This window comes from Psammomys obesus, unplaced genomic scaffold, assembly GCF_907164565.1.
Source record: "Psammomys obesus unplaced genomic scaffold, mPsaObe1.curated_primary_1811, whole genome shotgun sequence".
NCBI lineage: Eukaryota > Metazoa > Chordata > Mammalia > Rodentia > Muridae > Psammomys > Psammomys obesus.
Window position 1 is genome coordinate 25419505 of NW_026596134.1, and position 24670 is coordinate 25444174.

The 24670-nt window shown below is 38.6% G+C and overlaps 1 protein-coding gene across 2 annotated transcripts in view; it reads right to left on the minus strand.

Annotated features, from left to right (window-relative positions):
• Positions 1–5901: 5901 nt before the first annotated feature.
• The window catches only part of Lin52 (lin-52 DREAM MuvB core complex component), a 48752-nt gene continuing 29983 nt past the window's right edge, over positions 5902–24670 (minus strand). The window contains exons 7-8 of one of the 2 annotated variants that reach the window (XM_055592702.1): positions 12968–13026; positions 5902–6123 (exon numbers count right to left, since the gene is read on the minus strand). In XM_055592702.1, the coding sequence (XP_055448677.1) occupies positions 5968–6123; positions 12968–13026 (215 nt within the window). In that variant the 3' untranslated portion in view covers positions 5902–5967. The remainder of the gene's footprint in view (positions 6124–12967; positions 13027–24670) is intronic. The other variant, XM_055592704.1, reaches the window with a different exon arrangement.

Sequence of the window (24670 nt, forward strand, 5' to 3'; positions counted from 1 at the left end):
CAGTGAATGACAAAACTTATTTGAAATTTTTTGGAAGATAAGATACCCTTTCATGGTAGCCTAGGGAACTTACATACACCTTGTAGAAACCAAAGAGAAAAAGGAAGTTTACAAGCAACAGTATGAAATGATTTGTTTTTCAAAAGAAACACTTGGGACTGAAGAAGCTGAACGTTTTTCATTATTGCCCATGCCACTTAACAAACACTCAATTAGTATCTGGTAATAACATTGGTCAACTAAAACCTTAGTTCAAAATGCCAATACTGAGTACGCACATTAGGAAAAGTATTCAAGGCTGGAGAGCTGGCCTGGCGGGAAAAGGTGCTTGCCACTGAACCTTACAATCTGAGTTCAGTCCCTCAGACCCACAAAGTGGAAAGAGATACAACTCCCAAACTCATTTTTTTCTGACTTCTAACAACACACACACAACAAATAAAGTGTAGTGACTTAAAAAAAAAAAAAAGTATTTAAGGGTTGGAGAGAGAGCACTGGGGTTCAAAGCAATCACTGCTCTTGCAGCAGAGCCAGGTTCAGGTTCAGTCCCCAGGGATCTGACACCCCTTCTGATGACCACAGGCTTCGGCATGCACATGGTGCATACATAGACTCAGGCACACACACCTCCACGGTAGGTAAGTAAATAAGTCTAAAGCCCAGTCATACAAAAAAGGAAAGTACTTATGGCTTGGTTTTTGTTATTGCTAACAAAGGAGTAGTATGATCTGTAAACAAATAATGCCAATTCTTTCTTATGGTAATATGACTTTATCTGGCTTAAACTAGCAGGACAAAGCAAATCAATAACCTTATCTAGAGGAAATAAAGCCTAGTAAAATTGCACTCAAAACATCAATGTTTATGTCAGTCTTTAGCCCTTTCTTGCTCAGCTATACAGTCTCCAATCATCCCTGAAATGCAAGCGATTGGGCTCTTCTGGGCCCACCAGTTAAGGGGAGGGAACATTTATCTACCGTCAATTCATGGGACAGTAATCTCCTTCCCACTCCTCTGATTAGGAACAAGCAGGATGCTACAGAAAGGTCTCAGCAGCTTTAAAAATAAATAAATAAATAAACCCAGCCCCTTCTGCTCCCAGAATACAGAAAAGATTGGCATTCATACAAGAGAAAGTGGTGGGTCCAAACAAAAGCCAATCCAAAGAAAGAGCACCAGCTAGCCTGGCATTATTACTAGCAGGATAGGATACTTGTTAAAAATGTATATTTTAATTTTCTGTATTGCAAAAGGGCCCAATTTGCCCAGGGATCCAGCTAAGCTGCCATTTTCTACAACGACAGAGTCTAATCTTTATTTAATGGATTTAGCATCTATCTTTACTAGAGTGGTCTCTAAGGAAAAGAGGAGGGGAGAACGCAGGGGGCAGGGAAGAGCAGATCTGGTCCCCCTCCCCCTTTCATCCATCTAGCACTCATGTTTGTGTTCAAAATTCAATTACCTCCTTATTGATACTTCACAGAGATATTTAAGCTGCAAACATGAAGCCCTGATTTCCCAAGGGGCCATGCCCCTCTCTATTTCACTGCTCTGCTTCCCCCAGGGTGAATTCCTGAGGCGTCCATATTAATAGGTAATCAGTCACAATTCATTTATTAAACATCTAGCAAGGTTTATCAGCCTGCCCTGATTAGCCCGAAGAAATCGCTGAATTCCTAATTTATTTATGGAAATGTAAGTGTCTTTCTGAATTCTATTCAGGACTTGCCGAGGTGTTTGGGTTTAGCACACAGACATCTAACAGACAGCACAAGCAGCAAGCAGGCTTTCCAGGAAAGAGACATTGTTTGACACTAGAAGGCAAAGGGCCAGGAACATACACTGTAGAGATTCTTCTGGCCCCGGATTTGGGTCTCCGTAATCCTTGGATTAGTGCTTATCTGATTGCTTTCTGTTTACATAAAAGAGTTGGAAATGCTGTCACTAGGCAGCCATAACTATCCAGTGCAACAAAAAAAAAAAAAAAAAAAAATCAATCTCTGGGATGCTGCTTTTTGATTGGCAGAAAAGTGGCCCTTAATGGAGTACAATTGAGGACCTCAGTGATTTAAAAGACAATAATTCTTACCAGAGTTTAAACCAGGCTGGAATATAAACCAAAATCACTAACATAACACTTTTCAAGCCTTCATCTTAGAATAGTAACTAAACCAGATCCTGTTATAACCTTACACAGCTCTAGGCTGTGACAAAATAGCTTTGCATATAATTTCTACAATTCTAATCAATTAACAATTCACCCAAAATTGCCCATTACTGATTAAAAGGCCAATATACAGTAAATAAAGCTCTTAGGAGTAACACTAAAGTGCATCCAAAATATCCCCCAACAGGAGATATTAGAGAAGAAAGTGTTCTAAGGACCAAGTAGATTCTAGTATCAAAACTTCTGCTTCTAGCAGAATTAGGACTGATTGCTTATGAAAAATGATAAAAACATTAAAATGATGCAAGGAATACTGTCGATATTTCAGTGTCAGCAAAGAGCACAGTTAGTGCTTGTCTCTGTCTACCCACCACGAGTATTTTCAAATTCCCCTCTGCCGTCCCCAATAGGACACAGTGTGTGCAGTGAACGGCTGCCATGACTGTGAGAGGAGCAGCAGCTCACTTCCAGCTGAGGGACGTGTCACAGCATCCCTGACCACCTCTAAAAAACCATCTAGTTTTCAAAAACATGCAAAACCTGAGAAATCATCTTGACTAAGAAGAGCCTAGGGAGGTGTGACTACTAAGTATAATTTGGTACCTTGGAAAAGTAGTGACATTAAAAATAAACTAGGAACACCGAAAACCTAAATTCTATGGACTTTACTGGTTCAGTAATTGCTGCCCCCCAACCCAACTAACCCAACCCAACCCAACTCTTCATCTTTTTGTTGTTGTTGTTGTTTGTTTGCTTTTGGTTTTTTTTTTTTTTTTTTTTTTTTTAAGACAGATTTCTCTGTGTAGCTTTGGCTGTCCTGGACTAGCGTTGTAGTCCAGGCTGTCCTCAAACTCACAGAGATCTACCTGCCTCTGCCTCCCCACATGCTGGGATCATAGATGTGCGCTACTGCTACCACAACTGGCTAAGACAGGGTTTCTCTGTGTAGCCCTGGCTGTTGTAGAACTCACTCTGTAGACCAGGGTGGCCTTGAACTCAGATCTGCCTCCTGAGTGCTGGGATTAAAGGTGTGTGTGCACTACCAACATCCAGCTGATACATTAATTTTTAAATGCTTAATTTATTAAAATAATTTAATTAATTTATTGCTGTGTGTATAAACAAAAATGTGTCATAGCAGACACCTTTTATGAAAATGGTTCTCACCTTCCATTTTCTTTCTTTTTTTTTTTTAATATTTATTCCTTTATTTTACATATGAGTGCTCTATTTGCATGTACCATCTGCATGACAGAAGAGGGCACCAGATCTTATTATAGATGGTTGTGAGCCACCATGTTGCTGGGAATTGAACTCAGGACCTCTGGAAGAGCAGACAGTGCTCTTAACCTCTGAGCCATCTCTCCAACCCCCTTCACCTTCCATTTTCATGTAACTTCCAGGGATTGAACTCGGGTCATCATGCTTACATGGCAAGACTTGGATCACTGAGCCATTTCACTAACAGATGTGGCACACTAACAATAACACGGAAAATGGATATATGTGATATGAGAATTCCCTTTCATATATAGAGCTATAATAAAATGTTTATTTAAAAAAATGTGACAATTTACAAACCAGATCAGAAAGCAGCCAAAACATGAATAATTTTGTGTATTTACAAAACAAGGTATACTTTTGACATAAAATCACTTTCCACATAAAATTATCTCTGAGTTTAAAAAATCATATAAACTTATTTTTGACTAGCGGAAATAGCAAAAGCACATTAAGTTGTTAACATAATTAGTTACAGTTTTGAGTGTATTCCCCAAAAAAACATCATTACCATGTAAATTACAGTAAGCAGAAACCACTTTAAAAAAGGCATGTGTACAATATGTATGAAGAAAGGAAAAGCAATGTCAGCTCTAATAATTAGAAGGTATCAATAAATATAGTACATACATGCTCTAACTACATGCTCTAACTAGACAGCTTAACACTCTAGACTGTATATTCCTCTCCTTAAAAGTTGAGTCTTCTAGAAATTATTTGCCTGTGCTCTAAAGACAAAATACAGGCTCAAGTTAGAAGCATAAACTTCCTATTCTCTCAAATTAGTCACTGCATGCATTAGGATTCTGTTAATAATCCCCAAGTGAAACATATTTTTTCTTTAAGGCCACTGTCTTCATTTAAAAATATTACCTATGGCCCTGCCTTCTCAAATACTACCTATGGGAAAGCCAAGAAGACTCAAGGGTGTCATGTGAGCCAGCAAGATGGCCCAGCAGGTAGTTACCTACCACCAAACCTGAAAACCTGCATTTGGTCCCCAGGTCCCACATGTGGAAAGGAAAGAGAACTGAATCCTTTAGTTGTTCTCTGATCTTTTCCCCAACCCCCACATACACACAGATACACATACTCACACACTAAAATGTAATTTTAAAATCCCTCAAGTAGCTGGGCATGGTGGTGCATGCCTTGAATCCCAGCACTCAGGAGGCAGAGGCAGGCAGATCTCTGTGAGTTTGAGGCCAGCCTGGTCTACAGAGCAAGTTCCAGGACAGCCAGCTCTACACAGAGAAACCGTCTCAGACACAAAACAAAAAACTCTCAAGTACATCAAGGTAAACAGAGCGTACTACGTTGAATGTAATGGCTGTGCAGTCAGGTGGCTTAGACTTGACCCACAGCTCTGGACTGGTCCAGACCTTTGTCATCCAGGTATAAAATGGGGTCAAGAGTCTTCGGAGACAAGGCATGTGAGTGCACTTTCTGCCATGCCTGTTAGTGAAGACTCAAATAGTGATGGCTGTTAAAGCTATGGTATCAGTTTCCACTACAGGAAAATGCCAGAAAACAACTGAACAGTATAAAAAGCACCGCAGCATCCGTTGTAGGGTCCACCATTACCAACTTAGTGCCCTAAGGACAATGCACCAATGCCAACAATTTATTATTTACGATAGCTACTGCAGATAAGAAAAAGAAAATTTAGGCTATCAGCCACTAGCTGATACAGTGCAAAGTCATGATGAATATAATTCTTTTGGCTCCAAGCTTTTAGGTTGTGAATTGAACCTATTATACATAATAGGAATGTTTTTATCTTTTGAGTTTTTTTTTTAAGATGGCTCGGTGGTTAAGAGCACTTTCCGCTCTTGCTGAGGTTCCAGGTTTGGTTCCTATCGTTCACATGACAGCTCATAACTATATGGCTACGGCCATAGATAGTGAAGACATTCTTAAGTGAAGACATTGGGTCTTAAAGGAAAAATATGTTTCACATGGGGATTATTAATAGAATCCTAATGAATGCAGTTCCAGGGGCTCAAAAGCCTTCTGGCCTTTGTGGGCACTAGGCACATGTGTAGTACACATACACACATGCAGGCAAACATGTATACACATAAAAGAGAATATATTTAGAACAATTTTCTTTGCTTTTATTGTGTGTGAGTGTTTGTCTGCATGTGTACACGTGCACTATATGTGTGCCTGGTGGCTATGGGGGCCTGAAGAGGGCATCAGATCTGCTCAACTATAGTTACAGATAACTGTGAGCCACGTGGTGCTGGTAACTGATCCTGAGTTCTCTGCAAGAACAGCAAGTGCCTTTAAGTGCTGAGCCATTTCTCTAACCCACTAGCTGTTAATTCTCAACACCTATGTCATCTCACTTCAATCTAAGGCAAATTCCCTACAAATTCCTATGTACCAGAGTTCTTAAATCTAATGCTTTCCTCCAGCACCATCATTTAAGGAAAACTTAACATAAAAAAGAGACTTCAAATAACATTTTATTTGTATTAAAATAAACAGCAAAGGCTGGAGAGAGGCCTCAGGGGTTAAGAGCACTTGTTCTTCTTGGATTTGATTTCCAGCTCCCCAGATGGCTCCCAATCATTTGCTGCTCCACTTTCAAGAGAGCAGATCCCTTTTGCAGCCTTTGCAGGCACCAGGCATGCAAGAGTGATGCACCTAGGTGCATGTAGGCAGAACACCTATACACAGAAAATAAACATTTTTAAATGAACAGCAAAACAGCTCGACTTTATTCTTTCTCTAAATTTCTGTTCAACAACACTGTCATCTCCTTATCAGTACATTTCACCCACATCTTTGCCCACAGCAAGTAGCAATGCTCTCAATCCTAGAACACACAAAGACATTCTAAATATTAACACTCCCTGCAGTAATAGCATGGTAAACTGAACTTCCCACGGATATTCTATGACTTGATGCAGAAAACTCTATCTTCTACATGTTTCTGAACGCTAAATCTTATTGGTTCATTCAAGGTAAAAATACAGCAAATGAAAAAATTTCTTGTCTACCTGCCCCACTTATGGGACCCTTTTCATTCCTCTTGAAAAAGTTGCGAAAATTCACCCCATGTGCCCACCTAACTTCAAAGGAAATGCTGCCATCTACTGAATCACATTCATTATCATCCTGCCTGTAGTCCAGTGGCACCTCATCTAATGACGCACTGTGAGTGGACTGTTAATATTAAGGATGTTTGTGTTCACAACAACAACCAAACCAGCCGGGCATATAGACACACACCTTTAATCCCAGCACTTGGGAGGCAGACAGGCAAGTCTCTATGAGTTCAAGGACAACCTGGTCTACACAGAGAGACTATGTCTCAAAAGACAAAACAAAACCAAAAATTTAAGGCACAAAAACACTGTATACATTAATAGCTGCCAGTGACAAAAACAACCTCAGAAAACACTTCATTATTCTTATACCATTATATAAGTTTACTTGAAAACTGAAGGATGGGTTCCCTTCGTCTTCAAGCTCTCTTCCTATTTGGCTAGAAAACCACTGCTGTCAATATCCTTTCACAAGCTTCAAAAACCAAACTCAGCTATAAGAGCTACATTTCAACTTAAAAAGACACTGGTTATTTTATTGTATTCCAGTCTATTTGTTTCAATTTATACTTCCTGTCTTTAAAAACTTTTAATTTTAGAGGTATAACATATATAGAAAACTGAGTAAGTATATATACGAAACTTACAAAATTACATATTCATGAAATAACAAAATATAAAAAGAATGACTACAGTCACCCAGAAGCCTCTCTCCCTGTGAGCACCTATAACTTAGTTCCCAGGGATCCAGAGTCTTGTGATTACTAGAAGTCCAGTTTGAGGGCAGAAAAGCCTATGTCAATCAATATATACCCGAAGTTCCATTCAAGCTCTCTTAACACTAACTAGGACCTCTGGCTCCCAAAAAGATTATGCTTCTTGTTTATTTGATGGTTCTAGGTGGAATTCAGGACTTGGCAATCAACTAGGCTACATTCCTGCCCTTGGCTTTCTCTCTTTTCTTTCTCTCTCTCTTTGTGTGTGTGCGTGTGTGTCTCACCTTGTAGCCCAGGCAGGCTGGCCTTAAACTCCTGGCACTAGTCTTCTACCAGAGGTTCCCACATACTGGGATTATAGGACAATACCCACCATGGCACCTTTGCCTTTGGCTTTTTGGGACAGGGTCATTTTATATAGCTTAGGCTGGCCACCAATGCATTAGATATCTCAGGCTGGTTTCAAACTAACAATCTTCCTGTTTCTACCTCTCCAGAGTTGTTTATGTGTGTGTGGAATATCACATCTAGTTTAGATGGTATGTTTTTCAATATCAAGTAAGCTATTTTAGTTAGTATTCAAAGACATTTTTATACCCTAAAGTCCTTCTTATATGATCATATGGAATGCATTTAAAATACTTCCTTAAAATCAATAATATTACTGGAACGGAGTAAAATTACTATAATTGGAGGCTCTCCCCCAAGATTTCTCCTATTCATAGTGACAAAGACCCTTGTCAATAAAGTGAAAATAGTATGCCTAACCTCATTCATGTACTGAGCAGGCCTGGCACAGTCTTATCTCTTCATGATGTCTCAACTTAGGGGCAAAAAGGGGACAGCTGCCAGAAGATTTTAATACCTATGAATTTAAAGAATTGCTTTATGTCAGTCTAATCATTCTGTAGAGTTATAAACATATTTGCTACAAAAGTAGAGCTAAAAGTATGTGTGCTTATATAGCTTTAGGGTAATAAAACATTACACAGTCCCGGGTCAAAACCTGCCAAGCCACAACAGATATATATTAGGGCTGCTACAAATTTTTAACACTGTTCTTGCTAATCTTTTTAAAGGATTCTTGAATAGTTTATTTAAAAAAAAAAAAAAAAGCCTAGATGCAATAGTGGCTAACTGCTTCGGGGCTTTAACAATAAGCCATGCCTAATAAATATTTAAAAGCATCGTTTCATGTCATAAAGAAGTAAATATTTGACATGGAAAAGGCTTTTACAAAAGAAAAGAATATTTATTTTAAAAGAAGGGTTCTTGAGACTCCAATGGATAGTAAATCCATTCAACACAAAAAGCAAAAATAATCAAAATCACTGTCAGGGACAGGTCAAATTCACTAGGCCAGATATGCAGGACAGTGGTGAGTCCCAATTTCTTTTGTGGCTACTCACAGGCTTAACAGGACAAATATACAGAGGCATAATATCTGGTTCAGTGGCCAAAATTACGCCATACAATCTGCTTTCTAACTGTTTAATTACTGGCCTGCCTATATGTGCAAGGGGAGACAAACCAGCAACGGTTTTTACTAGACTGCCAACAATGAAAATGGATATGAGTAAAAGAATTTGAACTGGTCAATGTAATAGCAACTGCAATATGAAATGATACATTTTACACAGAATCTGATAGTGAGAGAACCAACTGACCACTGGTACTATAAGGCTTTCTTTCTTTTATTTCATTCTCCCCGTGGCCTACTCCATCTCTCATGCTTATAAACTAACTGTGAGTCAAGTGGCGCACACTAAGTACACTGCCTTCACTGTGAGCAAACTTCTAATAAATTGCCTTGTTTCTCTAACAAGATCGTTAGTGCTTTGCGAGATGCTTATGTATTTGACACCTAAGGTCTAGCACACTGCTTTTCCAAACAGCTTATGAACAATTGTTCTACTTATTATCCTTATTATAATAAATGAATCCTAAGAAATAGATGTTAACCTTTGGTAGGATCCCAAATAATGCCAGGGAAGATCAGAAGATAATTCAAACCCATCTTGAAATATACAAGGAATAGGCGAAGTGAAAGAGACTTATTCATAACTTGAAAAATGATCAGTGTACATTAAAGGGAAAGAGAAAATTCTTCAACTAGAGGCAGGCTTGGAAGACAGACTCCTTCACGTGCCTTTATGATTCTTGGACAAGGTATTTTCTTTTTCCTCATACAATTTAAAAGTTAAGACATAAAACTCACATAACATTAAAAGTACCTTTTAAAATTTATAGTGAACTACACATAAAACTTGTCTTATGTGTACAATGTACAATTCATCTGTTATCATTAAGATCAATTAATATCACCCTCTTTCCTCCAGCTGGCAACCACTAGTCTGCTTTTTGTTTCTATGGGTTTGATCACTTTAGTTACCTCATGTGAGTGGAATCCTATCTTTGTCTTATTCTCTTTTTTTGCACTTAATGTAACATCCTCAAAGCTCCAGGTCAGATTCCCTTCTTTCTAAGTTGACTGACCGCCCACTGCATGTGGCCACCGCATTCTTGCTTAGCCTCCTAGCTGTCAATGTGCATGCAGGTTCTGCTGTTTTGTTTTGTTGTTGTTGTTGTTTCTTTGTTCTCCCTCCCATTTTCTCGATGAGACTTGTATAGCACAAAGTTCTGCACTTTGATGGCCCTCAACTCTTTCCCCATTTTTAAGCTTTATGCTTTCTGTATCACATCTAAGAAGTCCCTGCTAATTGGAAGGTTATAGGTATTTATGCTTATTTCCTTTTAAGAGTTTCAACTCATATTCAAGACAGTAATCTGTTTTCAGTTAGTTTTTGAATATTCTGAGGGAGGAGCGATATATGGTCCTAAATTTTGCTAATGGATATTCAGTTGTCCTCATACCACTTGTTAAAGAGAATACAGTTTCCCCTTTCAAGTACTTCTCAAGTCTTGTCAAATGACTATAAATGGAAAGACTGATGTCTAGGCTTTCAATTCTATTCCATTGACTTATATGGTATCTTCATGCCACCTTCACATGCATTGGTTGTTATAGCTGAGGCAGGAAGAAAGACAAGGAAAGTGATGGAGATATGGGGAAAAAAATGAATACTTTATCCTGGAGCTTCTTGTCAGCCAAGAGTAAAGAAATGCAACACAACTAACAGTATTTGCTGTAAAGAATGCTAAAATAGAGACACTATTCCTTTTATAGATTAAGAGTTCATATAAGAAGGTTTTAACAGGAATGAACCAGGCTTAAGGCCTAAGTGAATATGATCTTTCTCCCTACCAAGTTGTAAACTTACAATTTTCTAGGAATCACAGGAAAACCATTTACGAAAAGAACATGCCAAGACCCTTTGAGCAACTTTAGAGGCGACACAGTCTTGTCTTATCAAATTGTAACTCCACTGCCAGGTAGTTGCACAGCCTTTTAGTCCCAGCACTTGGAAGGCAGAGCCAGGTGGATTTCTGAGTTCAAGGCCAGCCTGGTCTACAGAGTGAGTTCCAGGACAGCCAAGGCTACACAAATAAACCCTGTCTTGAAAAAGAAATTTGTAACTCCATCCAAGACACCTCCAGAGACACCCTATACTGTCATTTACTGAACGTGTGTGTGTGAGAACCAACCCTTGCGATGTAACTTGAAACTTGATATATGTGCACACCAAAGGCACTTGATGGCAACTCATCTATGAGAACCCCACACCATGCCCCTGAATGCACATTATTCTTCCTTGAGTACCTTTCTGTTTTTAATACACTTTAACTCTGCTTGATACTGGCCTGTCCTGAAATTCTTTTCTTTCTACAAGTCAAGGATTTGGTTTCACCTGAGTTGAGGTCCCCTAAAAGACTAAGGAAATTCTTCAGGCTGCTGTGACAGCACAGTGATGCGCCTCTGTGCCTCTCTGTCCTTGCCATTGCTGACGACAGCTTTGAAGTTAAGTTGTGAAAGTAGAAATTATGAGTCTTTCTTTTTCTTTTTTTTTTTTCAATTTGGTGCTTTTGTAAGACTGTTCAACCATCTGCGTGCGCTGTAACAGAACCGTGACCCCTAGGATTAGTTTACAGATTTCTGCAAAACCAGGTTCATTCTGAATAAAATTAGAAGACAGACAAAAAATTTAAAAGGCCAATTAGGCGGCTCAGTAGGTAAAAGCACTTGTTGTGTCAACCTAACGACTTGAGCTCAATCCCTGGAATCTACATGATGCAAACAGAACAGGCTCTAATTGTGTCTGACCTGCACAAGCACGCCATAGCTCTCTTCACACACACATAAATCAATGTAAAAAATAAAGAACAAAACAAAAAGGACAAGGGTAGTTCCTCTGTAAGGCAGTCTGTAGCTTTCAAGCCTAGTAGGATTTCCCTCTTGTTTATATCTATCAAATAAAGTCAAAGCATGTACAGATGGTGACAGCACTGTGCATGCACTCATTTCACACTCTGGTATTAAACAACAGAAGCAGAACCCAATGTAGTTTCTAAAACCAGAAGAAGAGGAAAAAATCATATCTTTTCCCAACAACATAAAACTGACCTTCCCTCAACCCTTTCTTTTTTTTTTGGGAGAGAGGGGAGTGAAAGGGTTCAAATCCAGGCGTTTGCCCACCCTAGATAAGTACTCTACTATAATAAATGAAAATGCCTTCGTTTACATAAATCATGAAAGAGAAAAAGCATGTACCAGACAATGGATATCTATTATGTTCCAATTATGCTAAGTGTTGGCAATTTAACGATGGAAATCCCAGATAACCAGCTGACAGAGTCAGACTGACTTCCACACTGTGTTAACACCAGGATTTGGGTACTAAGTGTTTCCCCAATACACAAGAAGCTTGACCTCCAGCTAGCTGACACTACTGACAGAGGATCACACTGAAGGGCACCTAACATCACTGAAGATTTAATGTACTGATAAATCACAGCGGAAAGGGCTCTTAGTAAGCAAGTCTGTAAAGGCATGGCTTTGAAGGGTATCTGCTGTTATTCTTCCTGTCTGTCTCTGTCTCTCTGCTTTCTGGTTGCCATGACACAAGCAGCTTTCCTTTGCCACCACTTTCCATAACACTTTCTTCCTTTAAGTAAGTTCTCTGGGACATTTCCCTGCAGCAGTGAAAAACTAACGCAAGCAATGTACAATCTAGTCTGGAGTGAAGAGGGTATTCACTGCTAATCTCAGAGCCTTAGCGCACTTAAAAAAAAAAAAAAAAAAGTCTTTTCAAAAAGTGGTAAGGCAATTCAGGGGGGAAAAAAAAGTCTCAGATAAAGGGCACCTCACCCCCAACACCATTTTGGATTTCTCATTGCTATCTTGAATAAGAATCTTGCTGGCTCAGATTCACCTCTTGACTCCCAGTCTCTCAAATGCAAGCGCTGGGATTATTGGTACATGCTGCCATGCAAGGGCAAGGTTTTCTGTTTTGTTTTTAGTTTTTATAATATTTTCAGATTGAAATGTAGAAGTGTCTAGTTTCTCAAAAGCTTGAATTTCAGGTTCTCTCCATCATGTACAATGGGAAGGTCTTCTTAATGGCTATGGTTTATAACTTCCAAACCTATGGAAAAGTTCCTTCTCCTTAATACTTGTAAACTGTCAGCTGGAGAACAAATACTTAAGAACACGTAACTTTGCCCTATTTTCACCAGCATCATAAAATGCTAAAGACAAAGCCTGGTAAACAGCCCTAGGAGAGGTTCACCTCTGGTCCTGCAATGAGATCTTTTACTGGATGAGGAGATCTAAAAGTCACTTGTCATACCTTATTGAAGGAGGATTCCAATGAGATTATTTTTAGACACTGAATAGAAGCACTTAATCCTGCAAGGTAAAAGAGTGAGGCACAAATTTAGAGGACACACATAAAAGCTATATGAAAAAACTTAAGGAGCACAAAAGGCTGAGAGAGAGGCTGCTGGCAAAGAATGGCAGAGGCATGGTACCGATGGGCTAGAACCTTGGTGATTTAAGTTCTAACATGAGCAGCTGCGGACACCATAACCACCTGTAATCAATAGAGCTTTAGTGATAAAATTAAACAGTGCCCTGCTACAATTCACTAATTCACCTGAAGGGAGCTCTTACTTCATGAAGATGTCTCTGGAAATACTGTTTCATAATCATAGTCCTCCTTTCCTCTCCCGATTGCCTCTTTCTCCAGAGCTCTGTTGAAGTTTGCCTTTTTCTCTTTAGATTACTTGATGACCTACAGCTTCCCTTCCTAATTTGGCACCTAGCTCTCTTGAGGATTCAGGCAAATTCAAGTTAAAATTTTACTAATAATTCAGCATGTTTTATCAAAACATTTATTTTAGTAGGAAAACCACTTTAGTTACCTCTAGTTATAGAATGACTTAGATAAAATCCCAAATGCATGACATAACTTTCATCAATTAATTATGCCTTTTTTTCAAAGGAAAAATTATGCATTCAGGGTTATCACAAACGTTGGAACTCATAAAAGCACCTCATGAATGTCAAGATCCTATGTGGAAAGCAACAAGTTAATTCTCTAATTTGTCCCAAAAGTTCCAGATGCTCATTTTAAAGGGAGCCTTACATTAATGAAAGACTGTTAGAGTCAAACATATTTCTCAGATGTCAACTCTGTTTGCTTTGTTCTTCCTAGAAGACCAAAATAAGTTGAGAGCAGTACTGAGACCCAGCACTAAAAAGAAAAAAATTAAAAAATTAAAAAAAAAACCAAAACATTCATGGTAAATGATTTCCTAAAGTACAGTCATTAAGTTTCTTTCAGAGTAAGACAGAACAATTTAGTAGTCAGGAGCCACAAAATAGTGTTCAGGATGGGGTCCTGTTAAATAGAAAGCTCTAGTCACAAAGTTTAAGCAAGACGATAATTACCCTTTATCTCGTTTAAATGCTCGTCCAAGTTGCTCCAGGAACAAACACTCGTATGTTGTCTCACTCTGGAGTTCCAGCCCTCGTGATAAAAACTCTGCTTAGAACTCAGTCTACAGACCTACTCAAGAGATTCACAGCTTTCTCATGGTGCAGGGAAAGTCCTAACCTAACTTAACCAGAAAGCTGAATTTGGTGCCAGGGGACAGAAAAAGTCAGGGATGTCCAAGGCTCAGTAAGTTTTCCTATAAAGCTTAATACATTGAAATGTTAAGCTTTGAGGCCATATTCACTTTTTGTTTCACAACCTTCACTGTCCCACACGTCCCCCGACCCCTCACAAAAATGTAAAAGCTCGTAGAGGAAACAAAAGCTCTTTCTTAGCTCATAGAGAAAATAAAATAGTTGTAGACCAGTCTGCAAACCTTCAGTTTAAAGTGGTGCCACTTTAAATACAGTAGCTGACTGTAAGTTGCATGTGGTTACTGAGCTCCTGCTAGTGTAGTTGGGGGGGTTTCAAAGTTCATTTAATTAATTACTTTCAACAGACACGTGGCTGGTGGTAACTACTTTGAACAGCACAGGCTTAGAGGCGCTCCAACACCTAGAAAAGCCTCAGAAAGCTCTATACCTGTTGCTCATGAACTGACTGAAGACTTAGCCAAGAATAAATAGTACTTATTATTATTAAGCTAGGAGCTATACACTATTCCAATGTCAGACATCAAGGACAGAAAAAGAACATTAATTAGTCATGTTAAGACAAAACAGAACTTTGAGGTGTTCTGCATGTCCCCAATTTTAACAGGTGTGAACTTTTCTACTCCAGCTTGGAAACGGATTCTCCCACTGAAGTCATATGCTACTAAAACTAGGTTTGTTATCCCAAGAAAAGAACTGATTTTTCCTATCACTGACCTGAAATGCTCCCAGAAAATTGCTTTGCTTTATTCATTAAACTGCCACTCCCTGCCAGGCCCTTAAAGTTCTTGAGACACAACTTTGCTTTGTTAGTTCACAAAAAGCCTAACCCCTCATTTCCATTTTCAAGTTCATTAATGCACCTAAAAACTTGATGGTACTTCTGAAGCAGAAAATGAAGAAAGAAAACATTAATTCATTTTCATTCAGAGTTGTTTCTCCTATCTATTTGGTATTGAACACTTTTCATTCACCAAAATAAAGGATGGAAAATACACAGCAGGAAATATATCAGTATAAAATATTTTGCTGATGACACATGACAAGATTCAAGCTAATCCCCTGTAAGTTTTGCCTTTAGGCATTTCCTATTTTAAAATAATCCTGGGTTAAATATTGAAGAAAAAAAAATCACATGAGAAATTAGAGAACCATAGAACACAAATCATGAACACGACCAAATATGACAAGTATTAACTCATAAAGTCCAAGTCCAATTACCTAGGAGTCTTGAGTTGGTATTTCAAGACAATGAAATTCCATGCAGCAATTAACAACAGTGAAGGAGGCCTATGACCTGAGCAAAGCTCTCTGAGATACACTGTAGGGTGAAAAGTCACAACATGTCGTAAATTATGAGCTTACAGCTGTGTAATAACATATAAACTTGACTAAGTACGGAACATGTCTGGAAGTGTTCATGGAGAAAGTGGGGTGGTAATGGTCACCTCTGATAAATTGACACACACTGTGTTTTCTTCTTTGACTTTATATTCTCCCATGCTATCTAAATTTTTTCATATGGAGAGCTTGTATTACTCATATGTCATAATCATGAATTTATGATAATATTCCCTTTAGAGTCCATAGAGAGCTCTTTCAAAGGAATGTGGCTCTTCTTTGCTGTTGCAGTGTCCATAATTTAAATTAAAAGTAAAAGTGATTCTTTTTGTACTTGAAGCCATTATAGCATTCCAAACACTGCCTTTGTTCATGAATTTCCATAGCGGGCAGGAGAGAGAAAAAAAATCACACAACAGTATCATGAAACTGGAGGGAGGGAGGGCACACTTCTAATAGGACCTGGGTAAGACAAGACAATCCACAAGTGCCAACCAGTTCCAGGGCTGGAAAGATCTCAGGAGAGCCATCACATTTCAATTACCATCACTAACGTTACTTATTATGTGGCCTGCTCCAGTCCCTCAGGAAGGCAGCTTGTGATGATAATACCCAGCCTCTGCTTGTAAAACAATTCATTAGGCAAAGCAGAACAGCTGGGGCAGCCACGTGCCCACTCTCAAAGCACCGCCCTGCTGGGACCTCTGGCCCAGATTTCCCTTTTCATAAGGGACAGCTACCACCCCTCTGACAGCTGCAGAGTTCTCCAGGGATACTTCAGGTTTAATCAGTACTTCCTGCACTGCAGAGGGCCATTTGATTTCTAACATAAACTAATGGCACCCCCGCTTTCAGCAGGTTACACCAGACATCAGATAAGAGGCTTTAAAGCAGTTTTATCTTGTTCTAAAGCTCAAGAGTTAATGAGGCAGCAAAAGATATTGTCATAGAGCCCCGGTGTAGCTATATTATCCAATAAGCAGACTCTCTCCAAGACAGGTTTAATATGGATCGAGGAGGTAAAGGCGGCTGGTTTAATATTGATCCTATAGGGAGGATGAGAATCCAGTCGCCGTAAGCGTGACAAAAACATGCAGTGTGCAGCAGGCAGAGTGCTACAAAGAAGAGAAGGAGTTGCCTTTAAAAAACGAGAGGAAGATGCTTTCCCCAATGAAAGCAACATAAACACACGACATTCAAAGCTGGTTTTTTGATCCTTTTAAATGTTTCTCAGTGAAGCTATGTAGTTCCATGTGTTTGCTGAAAACTGTTCTTGCTAGCTTTATTGCTAATTTAAGTCTATTAAAAAGCTTAATAAATATAAAATATTAAAGTAAATATTATATATATTATGTTTTAAAAGCAATAGTTTTTTAAAATGTATCATCTACAAATCACATTTTATTTTGTTAAATGGTGAGGACTGTTTCTAACTTCTAGATTTCATACAGACCTTCCATAATCATTCAATCAATCACAACACTAAAAGCCCCTTGTAGGCAAAGCTGTGTATATCAAGCACAATGAAAACACAATCTAGCCCCTGGCTCACTACTCCTTGGTATTGTGTAAAACAAAGCATCAACTCCCTGTCTCCTATCTTAGAATCTGCTTTGGCAAATAATACAGAAATCAGAAAACTAAATACTTCTCTTTTTCATACTAGAAGTATCTATCATAGGCTTTTGTCCAGCAAAATAAAGAGTTGAATATTTCTGGAATAGCAGCTTACTCCCTAAAAATTAAAAAGAATTGAGGGTTTTTTTAAATTTATTTTTGTATTTCAATTAAGCTCGTCACAATCTGGCTCCTTCTTGCTGTTCTCAACACTTTTTTTTTTTTTTTTTTTTTTGAGACAGAGTTCCTCTGTGTAGCCCTGAATGCCCTGGAACTCACTCTGTAGACCAGGCTGACCTCGAATTCAGAGATCCACCTGCCTCTGCCTCCCCAGTGCTGGGACTAAACACATGCGCCACCACCGGCTGACTGCCCTTAGTACTTTAAAAGTTTACTTCCCAGTATGAAGTACCCTCATCCCACCTGCATGCAAATGCCATCGAGTACTAGCTCAAGTTTCCTCTCTCCCAAGAGCTGCTCCTGAATTCTTTACTTCACCATTCCTCCCTTGGAACCTGCAAAGCACATGCTCAGAGAAAGAGCATGGTGTGAGATAGCCAAGACGTGAGGAAGGCAAGAGGAAGCACAGTAGAAGGCCGGAAGGGATTTTGCTCTATCCTAAGAACAACAGAGAGCCGCGGAGGGTATACACCAAGGGAATGGGATTGCCGGTTGATTTGTTTCGAAGGGAATGGGCTTGCCTGTCGCTTTATGTTTCAGAAATATTCTAATTGTAGAGCGTGGTAGATAGTAGAGAAAAGATCAATTCTACAGTTAATTTGGCTAGGAGGGAAGAATATCTCAAATAAAGAGTCCATGATAAAGCTTGCTGTCAAGAAACAAGTTGAAACTCAATATTCTGGAGGAAAAGGATAGCTACTTGGGTGAATGTTGTCGGAAAAAGTAGCAAAATAGTTAAGAAAGCTGGTGTCCAGAATTTGGTACTAATGTTTAATAAACTATACAATGGCATTTACAAAAAATATTTGATTTATCAGAAAAAAAAAAAAACCACAATGCTACACAATCTCATGGGACCCCCACACCTAGATAAGAGCTACAGGAAATTAATGACTACTGAGAGAGGGAGAATCAGTCTCCCCCAGGGATGAGCTGCCTAAATGGTTATTCAATATCAAGTGATCAGCCCTAAAAAACATACATACAAACAAGATTGAACATACTTAGTAGGTTGTATTTATGTTTCTACACACACACACACACACACACACACACACACACACACACACCAATAATAATAAAGAGGCCATGAATTTGAGGGAAAGGGAATGTAAGGTGTTGAAGGGAATAGGGAAATTGTGTAATTATATTTTAATCAAAATTTAAAAATAGAGAAAGAATAATCCAAGATTTTTAGGATCAAGAAGTCAAGTGGAAAGATAATTTTTCTTAAATGTGATGTTTATGCAGAACCATTTTTTTTTAATTTTTTTTTTTATTTTTAGGAGAACCATGCCTTATTTTTAGGAGAAAATATTTAAGGGTAAAATGCATTGCTGCTTAAATTTATTTCCAAATGTTGGAGAGGGAGAGAATCCAGTGGTATGCACACAGAGGCAGTTCACTGGGTGTTTACGTTTTCTTATAACTGAAGAAAAAGAAGCCTTTTTTTTTTAAATTTATCTAATTTTATTTTGCGTGTTTTAGTGTGAAGGTGTCAGATCTCTTGGGAGTTGGGATTACAGACAGTTAGGAGCTGCCATGTAGAAACTGGGAATTGAACTGGGGTCCTTTGAAAGGACAAACAGTGCTCTTAACCACTGAGCCATCTGGCATTTCTTCAGAGCTTCTCTCTTGACTTATTTGTGATACTGACATTAATTTATTTATTTGGTAATTGAAAATAATTTTTAAATCTTTTAAATCGCTTTTTTTGAGTTCTGGGATCTCAAAAAAAAAAAAATGCCACATGAAGAACAAGAACCATTCCTTCTATAAGTAGTCTGCAGATGGACACTGAGCTTCAGTGTCAAGCATGGCTACTCTTGGATGCCACTAAGAAGGCTGCCTGTCCACGCTGAAGGTAGAGTCATGTGACTGAGCCCGTCTCAGCATGTGTATTTTTTAAACTCAATAAGGCTATGGAGAAATTCCATTTAAAGATCAATAATGCTCACACTAGCACTGAAATACTTCTTTTTAAGTGTGTTTTTCTTTAAAATGACATTTTCCTCCATGTCTAATTAATTCCTTGTTTTACTGACTTTGACGGGTGACAGCAGCACTGAGGCAGACAATTTTCTCTGCTTCCTTGTATAGTTATGTACTCTCTCTCCTGCCCCAATCAAACTTGTTTTCTGTAGGAAATTTTCTTAGTAATAACAAGCTCCTTAACCTAAGCAATTATAAAGCCTATTTCCATCAGACATATCTAGAAATTGCACCTTCTGTTGACATGAGCAGACATAACTGATAAAACTCTAACTTGGTCCAAACTTTCTGTACTTATAATCAGACTACATAAAGCTGACAATGAAAACAGAAAGGTTTGTATCAAAATGGATGTCAACCACAAGCATTCACTAAGGAAAACAGTTTAAGTTCATAAAACAAGATGTAGGTAGCAACAAGTTCAATGAATAACTTGAGATACTGTTGCTTTTAGATTACTGTGTTATACAGGATATGGTAACCCTACAGTACAACTTTTCCAAAGAATTAGGTGACATTGTAGTTTTACAAGTTTATACTATGAAGAATAATGCTGATTTGATAGGAAAGAAAAGGGGTTAGAAACTAAAAGGGGGCCCTATTGTTCTAAAGGAGGTCAAGACATGACTGAAATCACAGGCCACAACCAAACACAGCAGTTAACCCACTGGTGATTAAGAAGAAGAAACTACACTAAGGCAAAAGGAGAGATAAAAATCAAAACTTTTGGATAATTTTTTAATAAACAGTCTTAATATATAGCTCACGCTGACCTGAAATATACTTTGAAGCCCATGCTGGCCTTGAACTCATGATCCTCTTAAATACTGAGATTATAGCTGTAAGCTACCAAACCCAGCAGCGCCCCGATAATTTCAAATCTCATTTGGGCCTTAAAAAAAATAGTATATTTTTCCTCATGGTTTCTGGAAAGAACTCAAACCCATATCTCCATTAATCTACCCATTCCCATCTACTGGTAGATGACTGTGATCAGCTGTGGCCAAAAAACAACACAAGCAGAATAAAGACCTCAACGGTATGGGGAGATCAGCCAAACAAAATGACTCCCATCCCATGTAGACTTGTGGGTCACTACAACTTGAGCTTATCACATACCTTCTGCTCATACTTCAATGCACTGGCTTTTCAGAGAACCTCACAAAAGGCTCAGTGTCGCAAAGAGTTCTGATTCTGAAGGGTCTGCTTAAATATCAAGTATACTAGAAGGAAAACATTTGGACTGTGGTTCCACCTATTTAAAGAATAATTCTCTTAATTTTCAGTTTCTTCCCAAATTGCAATAAAAACAAAACAGCAACCCTCCCAACACACCTTTTTTTGAAACAGTATCTCACCATGCAGCCTTGGCTTGCCTGGAATTTGCTGTTTAGCCCAGGCTAGCTTTAACTCAGAGATCTGCCCACCTCTGCCGCCCCAGAATATGCTAGGATTGAAGGTGTGCATCACCATACCATACCCTACCAGATCTAAAAAGCCTTTTTTGTTTTTGTTTTGTTTTTTTTGAGACAGAATTTCTCTGTATAGCCTTGGCTGTTCTGGACTCGCTTTGTAGACCAGGCTGGCCTCAAAAAACTCAGAGATCCACCTGCCTCTGCTTCCCAGAGTGCTGAGATTACAGGCTTGCGCCACTGCGCCTATAAAGCCTTCTTAAAGTCAGGTAATCTTGAGACATTTTTCTAAGTCTGCCCTTCTTGTGCAAACCACTTTAGACAATTGAAAAACGGTTGAGAAGACATGGCAGAGACAGTCTTCATTTTAACTTTAGCTAGAAATAAATGTTCTGAAAGAGAAACTGAATCTTAAAATGCTAGGAAAAGGAAAATGGGGGCAGGGAAGTTTAGTTATCAGCAGGAAAAGGAAGGCATCTTAAAACCATTGTATAAAATGAAGCCAGAAAGGATTCTCCACACTTATGTGAAATTAATACCAATCTAAGCTGTGTCTTCATTTAGGGAATGAACATCACTTGTCCATGTTCCAATTTCAGCAAAGTCTTATACTAGAGAGTCATTTGACCACAAACAAGCAAGTGAGCAAACAAGAGAGGCCAAGGTCCAGCATCAATTCCTAGCCCAGCATCTCTACCTAATCTAGCAAGCTAATGCAAATCAAACACTTCAGTGCTGCTGGTGGTGAAGCCTGTACCTTTCCCCAGAGAGGCCTGTAAAACAGGACAGTCACTGACAGCAGTACAATTACTGACACAGATACAGACTTTATGGACATGTTTATCTCCGCTGTAAATCCACACTCTCTCTCCACTCCGATTCACGAGTCATAAAGAAATTGCAGATAATGAAAAAGTTGGGGAAATTTACAGCATGTCGGAAACCTCAGACAGCCAGAAGAAATTAAAGAGCTGACTAGGGATAAATCACACAGGTACAATTAAAACTTCCCATATACCTCTTCATTTCCAAAGTGAGGCACAATCCCACGGAGCTGATGAAAAGTTGAGGTCATGACTCCTCAGGCTGCAATCATTTCTTAACTAACTGCATGCTAAAAATTAGCTAATTCATAGGCCATGTGTAAATGCTGATTTCTTGCTGCTCTCCTGATCTCTTCTCTCCACTAGAAGCACCCACAGAGCAATTCTGTCTGTAAACAGGCCAAATTGCAACAAGCAATAAACAGAAAGGTGATGTCCCTTCCTCTCTGCCATCTCTGTAGGTGCAGGACATCTTTTACCACCCTGACCATGGACTAAGCATTAAAATGAGAAAGTAGAGCTACAATGAGTGAATAAAACTGGAGGTTCCTTGTTCCCCAATAAATAATCATTCTGAAGTTTTCATTTTATCTCTTTTCAACATTCCAAAGTGGATTTTAAAGGGCTGTTATGTTTGATACTAGAATAAGACTCACTTCTGGTGATACTTGTTTTTGCTAGTTAATGGTTCACAGTTATACAAACAGGTCTGCATGGGCTGACTGCTGTGATAATTGATGCGCAAGTCTTGTTTCAATTAAGTAAATCAGAGAAACCCAAAGAAGTAATGCCGATTCCTTACACAACAAACTTAAGAGACTGAAGACAGTGACAGTTGATTTTGGGCCCCTTTCTCCTCTAAGACCTTTCATAAAATCCTGAATGAGAGAAAAGGAGGGTTCTATCATATAATAACTCTCTCTCCACCTCCCCCAATTTGTTGAGATACAATAGCAGCCTTTAAAAACACCAAGATCTCTTCAAAAGATGAAATAAGAACACAGATTCTTACCAACTAACTTCTATATAAAGAACAAAAAAAAGATTGTCAATGAGGCTGCATGCAAGTAAATATTAAGACTGTGCATATATAGAACAAAGCAGCAGCCAAATTAGCTCTAATATGACTTGAACTATGAGCCCTGTCAAGAAATAAAGGCTTTTTTTTTCTTAAAAATATGACGGATGCAATTGACATGGTTTCGATTTTGTTCCAATAAGACACGTTGATGATTTCAAGTCCATTTTACACTTCAGAGAACCCAAATGTCATTTTCATTTTATATATTAAGATTTTATTCTCTAGAGTAGAAATAGTTCTAAGAAACTGTTACTAGTTTCAACTCACACAATCATTACCAGAAAAACTTAGGTCCTATCTCCTAGATGGATCTCAATTCTATTTATTCAGTGAGTGTAAGGCATGGTCTGTGAACTGTTCTTGCTTTTAATGAAAAGTGCCTTAAGCTCGTAAGTGTCATAAGCATCAAATCAGTACCTAGTATCAAAACAGCAACTGTTAAATAGAACCAGTTTTATTTATAAGCTACAAGAAGCAAATCATATTTTATCAAATGAGTGTTAGACTGAAGCCAAGAAACATAAGCTCCTTTCCTTTGCTGACAGGCAAGGTGACCCTGAATCTGGAGACCTGGTGTCTAATCCTAGATTTACAAATAACTACATGACTCTGGGGCAAACCAGTTAAACTTTCTTATTTATTTCTTGATTTAGAAACAGGATCCCATGTATCACAGGCTGACTTTGAATTCACTGTGTAGCACAGAAAGACCTTGAATTTCTGATCCTCCTGCCTCTTTCTCCCAAGTATGGGGACTACAAGCATTCCCCACCACCACTGGTTATGTGGTGCAAGGGATCAAACCCAGGGTTCTGTGTAACCTAGATGAGCACTCTCCCAGGGCCACCTCCCCCAGCCTCTATGTCTAAACATCTTAAATGTATATTTAATTTGATCTAAGAAAAGATGACTGTTGCAACATCATTTGCACTTGTGAGATGCTAAAAATGACCTAAATGACCACTGAAAGGATCACTCCAATAAACTGCAAATAGCCATACACGGTTATTCTAGAGTCTGTTTCATAGCACATTATAAGCGAGCACGTAGAGAAAAGGAATAGTATAATAGTGAACATGGGAAAATTATATACCTGCATATTCACGTAACATGTATGACTGTGTGCATACAAACATCTTTCTTTTTCTTTTCTTCATTTTTCTTTCCAAGACAGGGCTTCCCTGTGTAACCCTGGCTGTCCTGGAGCTCACTCTGTAGAGCAGGCTGGTCTCAAGCTCTGAAATCTGCCTGCCTCTGCCTCTGCCTCTGCCTCTGGAGTGTGCACTACCACTGCCTGTCTTTCAATATGCTATCACTTAGAAAGCTTGCTTAGAGGGCTTGGCAAGATGGTTACCAAATGTTAATAGTGACTATTTTAATATGGTTTAATTTTAGGTAATTTGTTTTCTTTATATTTTCTAATACTCACAACATACTTTATAATGACCAAATTTTAACTTTAATAAAAATATGCACTATAAAGATTCTGATAATTCTTTTCAGTTAGGTAAGTAATACCTCTTGTTTTTAGTCTTTGACAAAAACAAAAAACAAACAAACAAACAAAAACTGAGAGCATTAAGCCCAGAAAACTATCTTTTAAAAATCATTCATATACAAGTAAATTTTATTCTCAGTTATTTTTGACATCTCAATTGGAAACACCAGCATTTAGGAATTCTAAGCTGACAGCAGAAATTCATTCAAGACTACTAAAACCCAGGAAAAACACAAGTGTAGTGTCTGAGAGAGCAAAATGGATGATGGTTGATGGGTAAGATGACCACAGGAAGATAGCCTAGATGGGCAAATAAGAAATTAAGAGTACAGCCGGACATGGTGGCACACACCTGTAATTTCTGCACTCAGGGAGACAGAGGCAGGTAAATCTCTGTTCAAGGCCAACCTGTGCTACAAAATGAGTCCAGGACAGCCAAAGCTACACAGAGAAACCA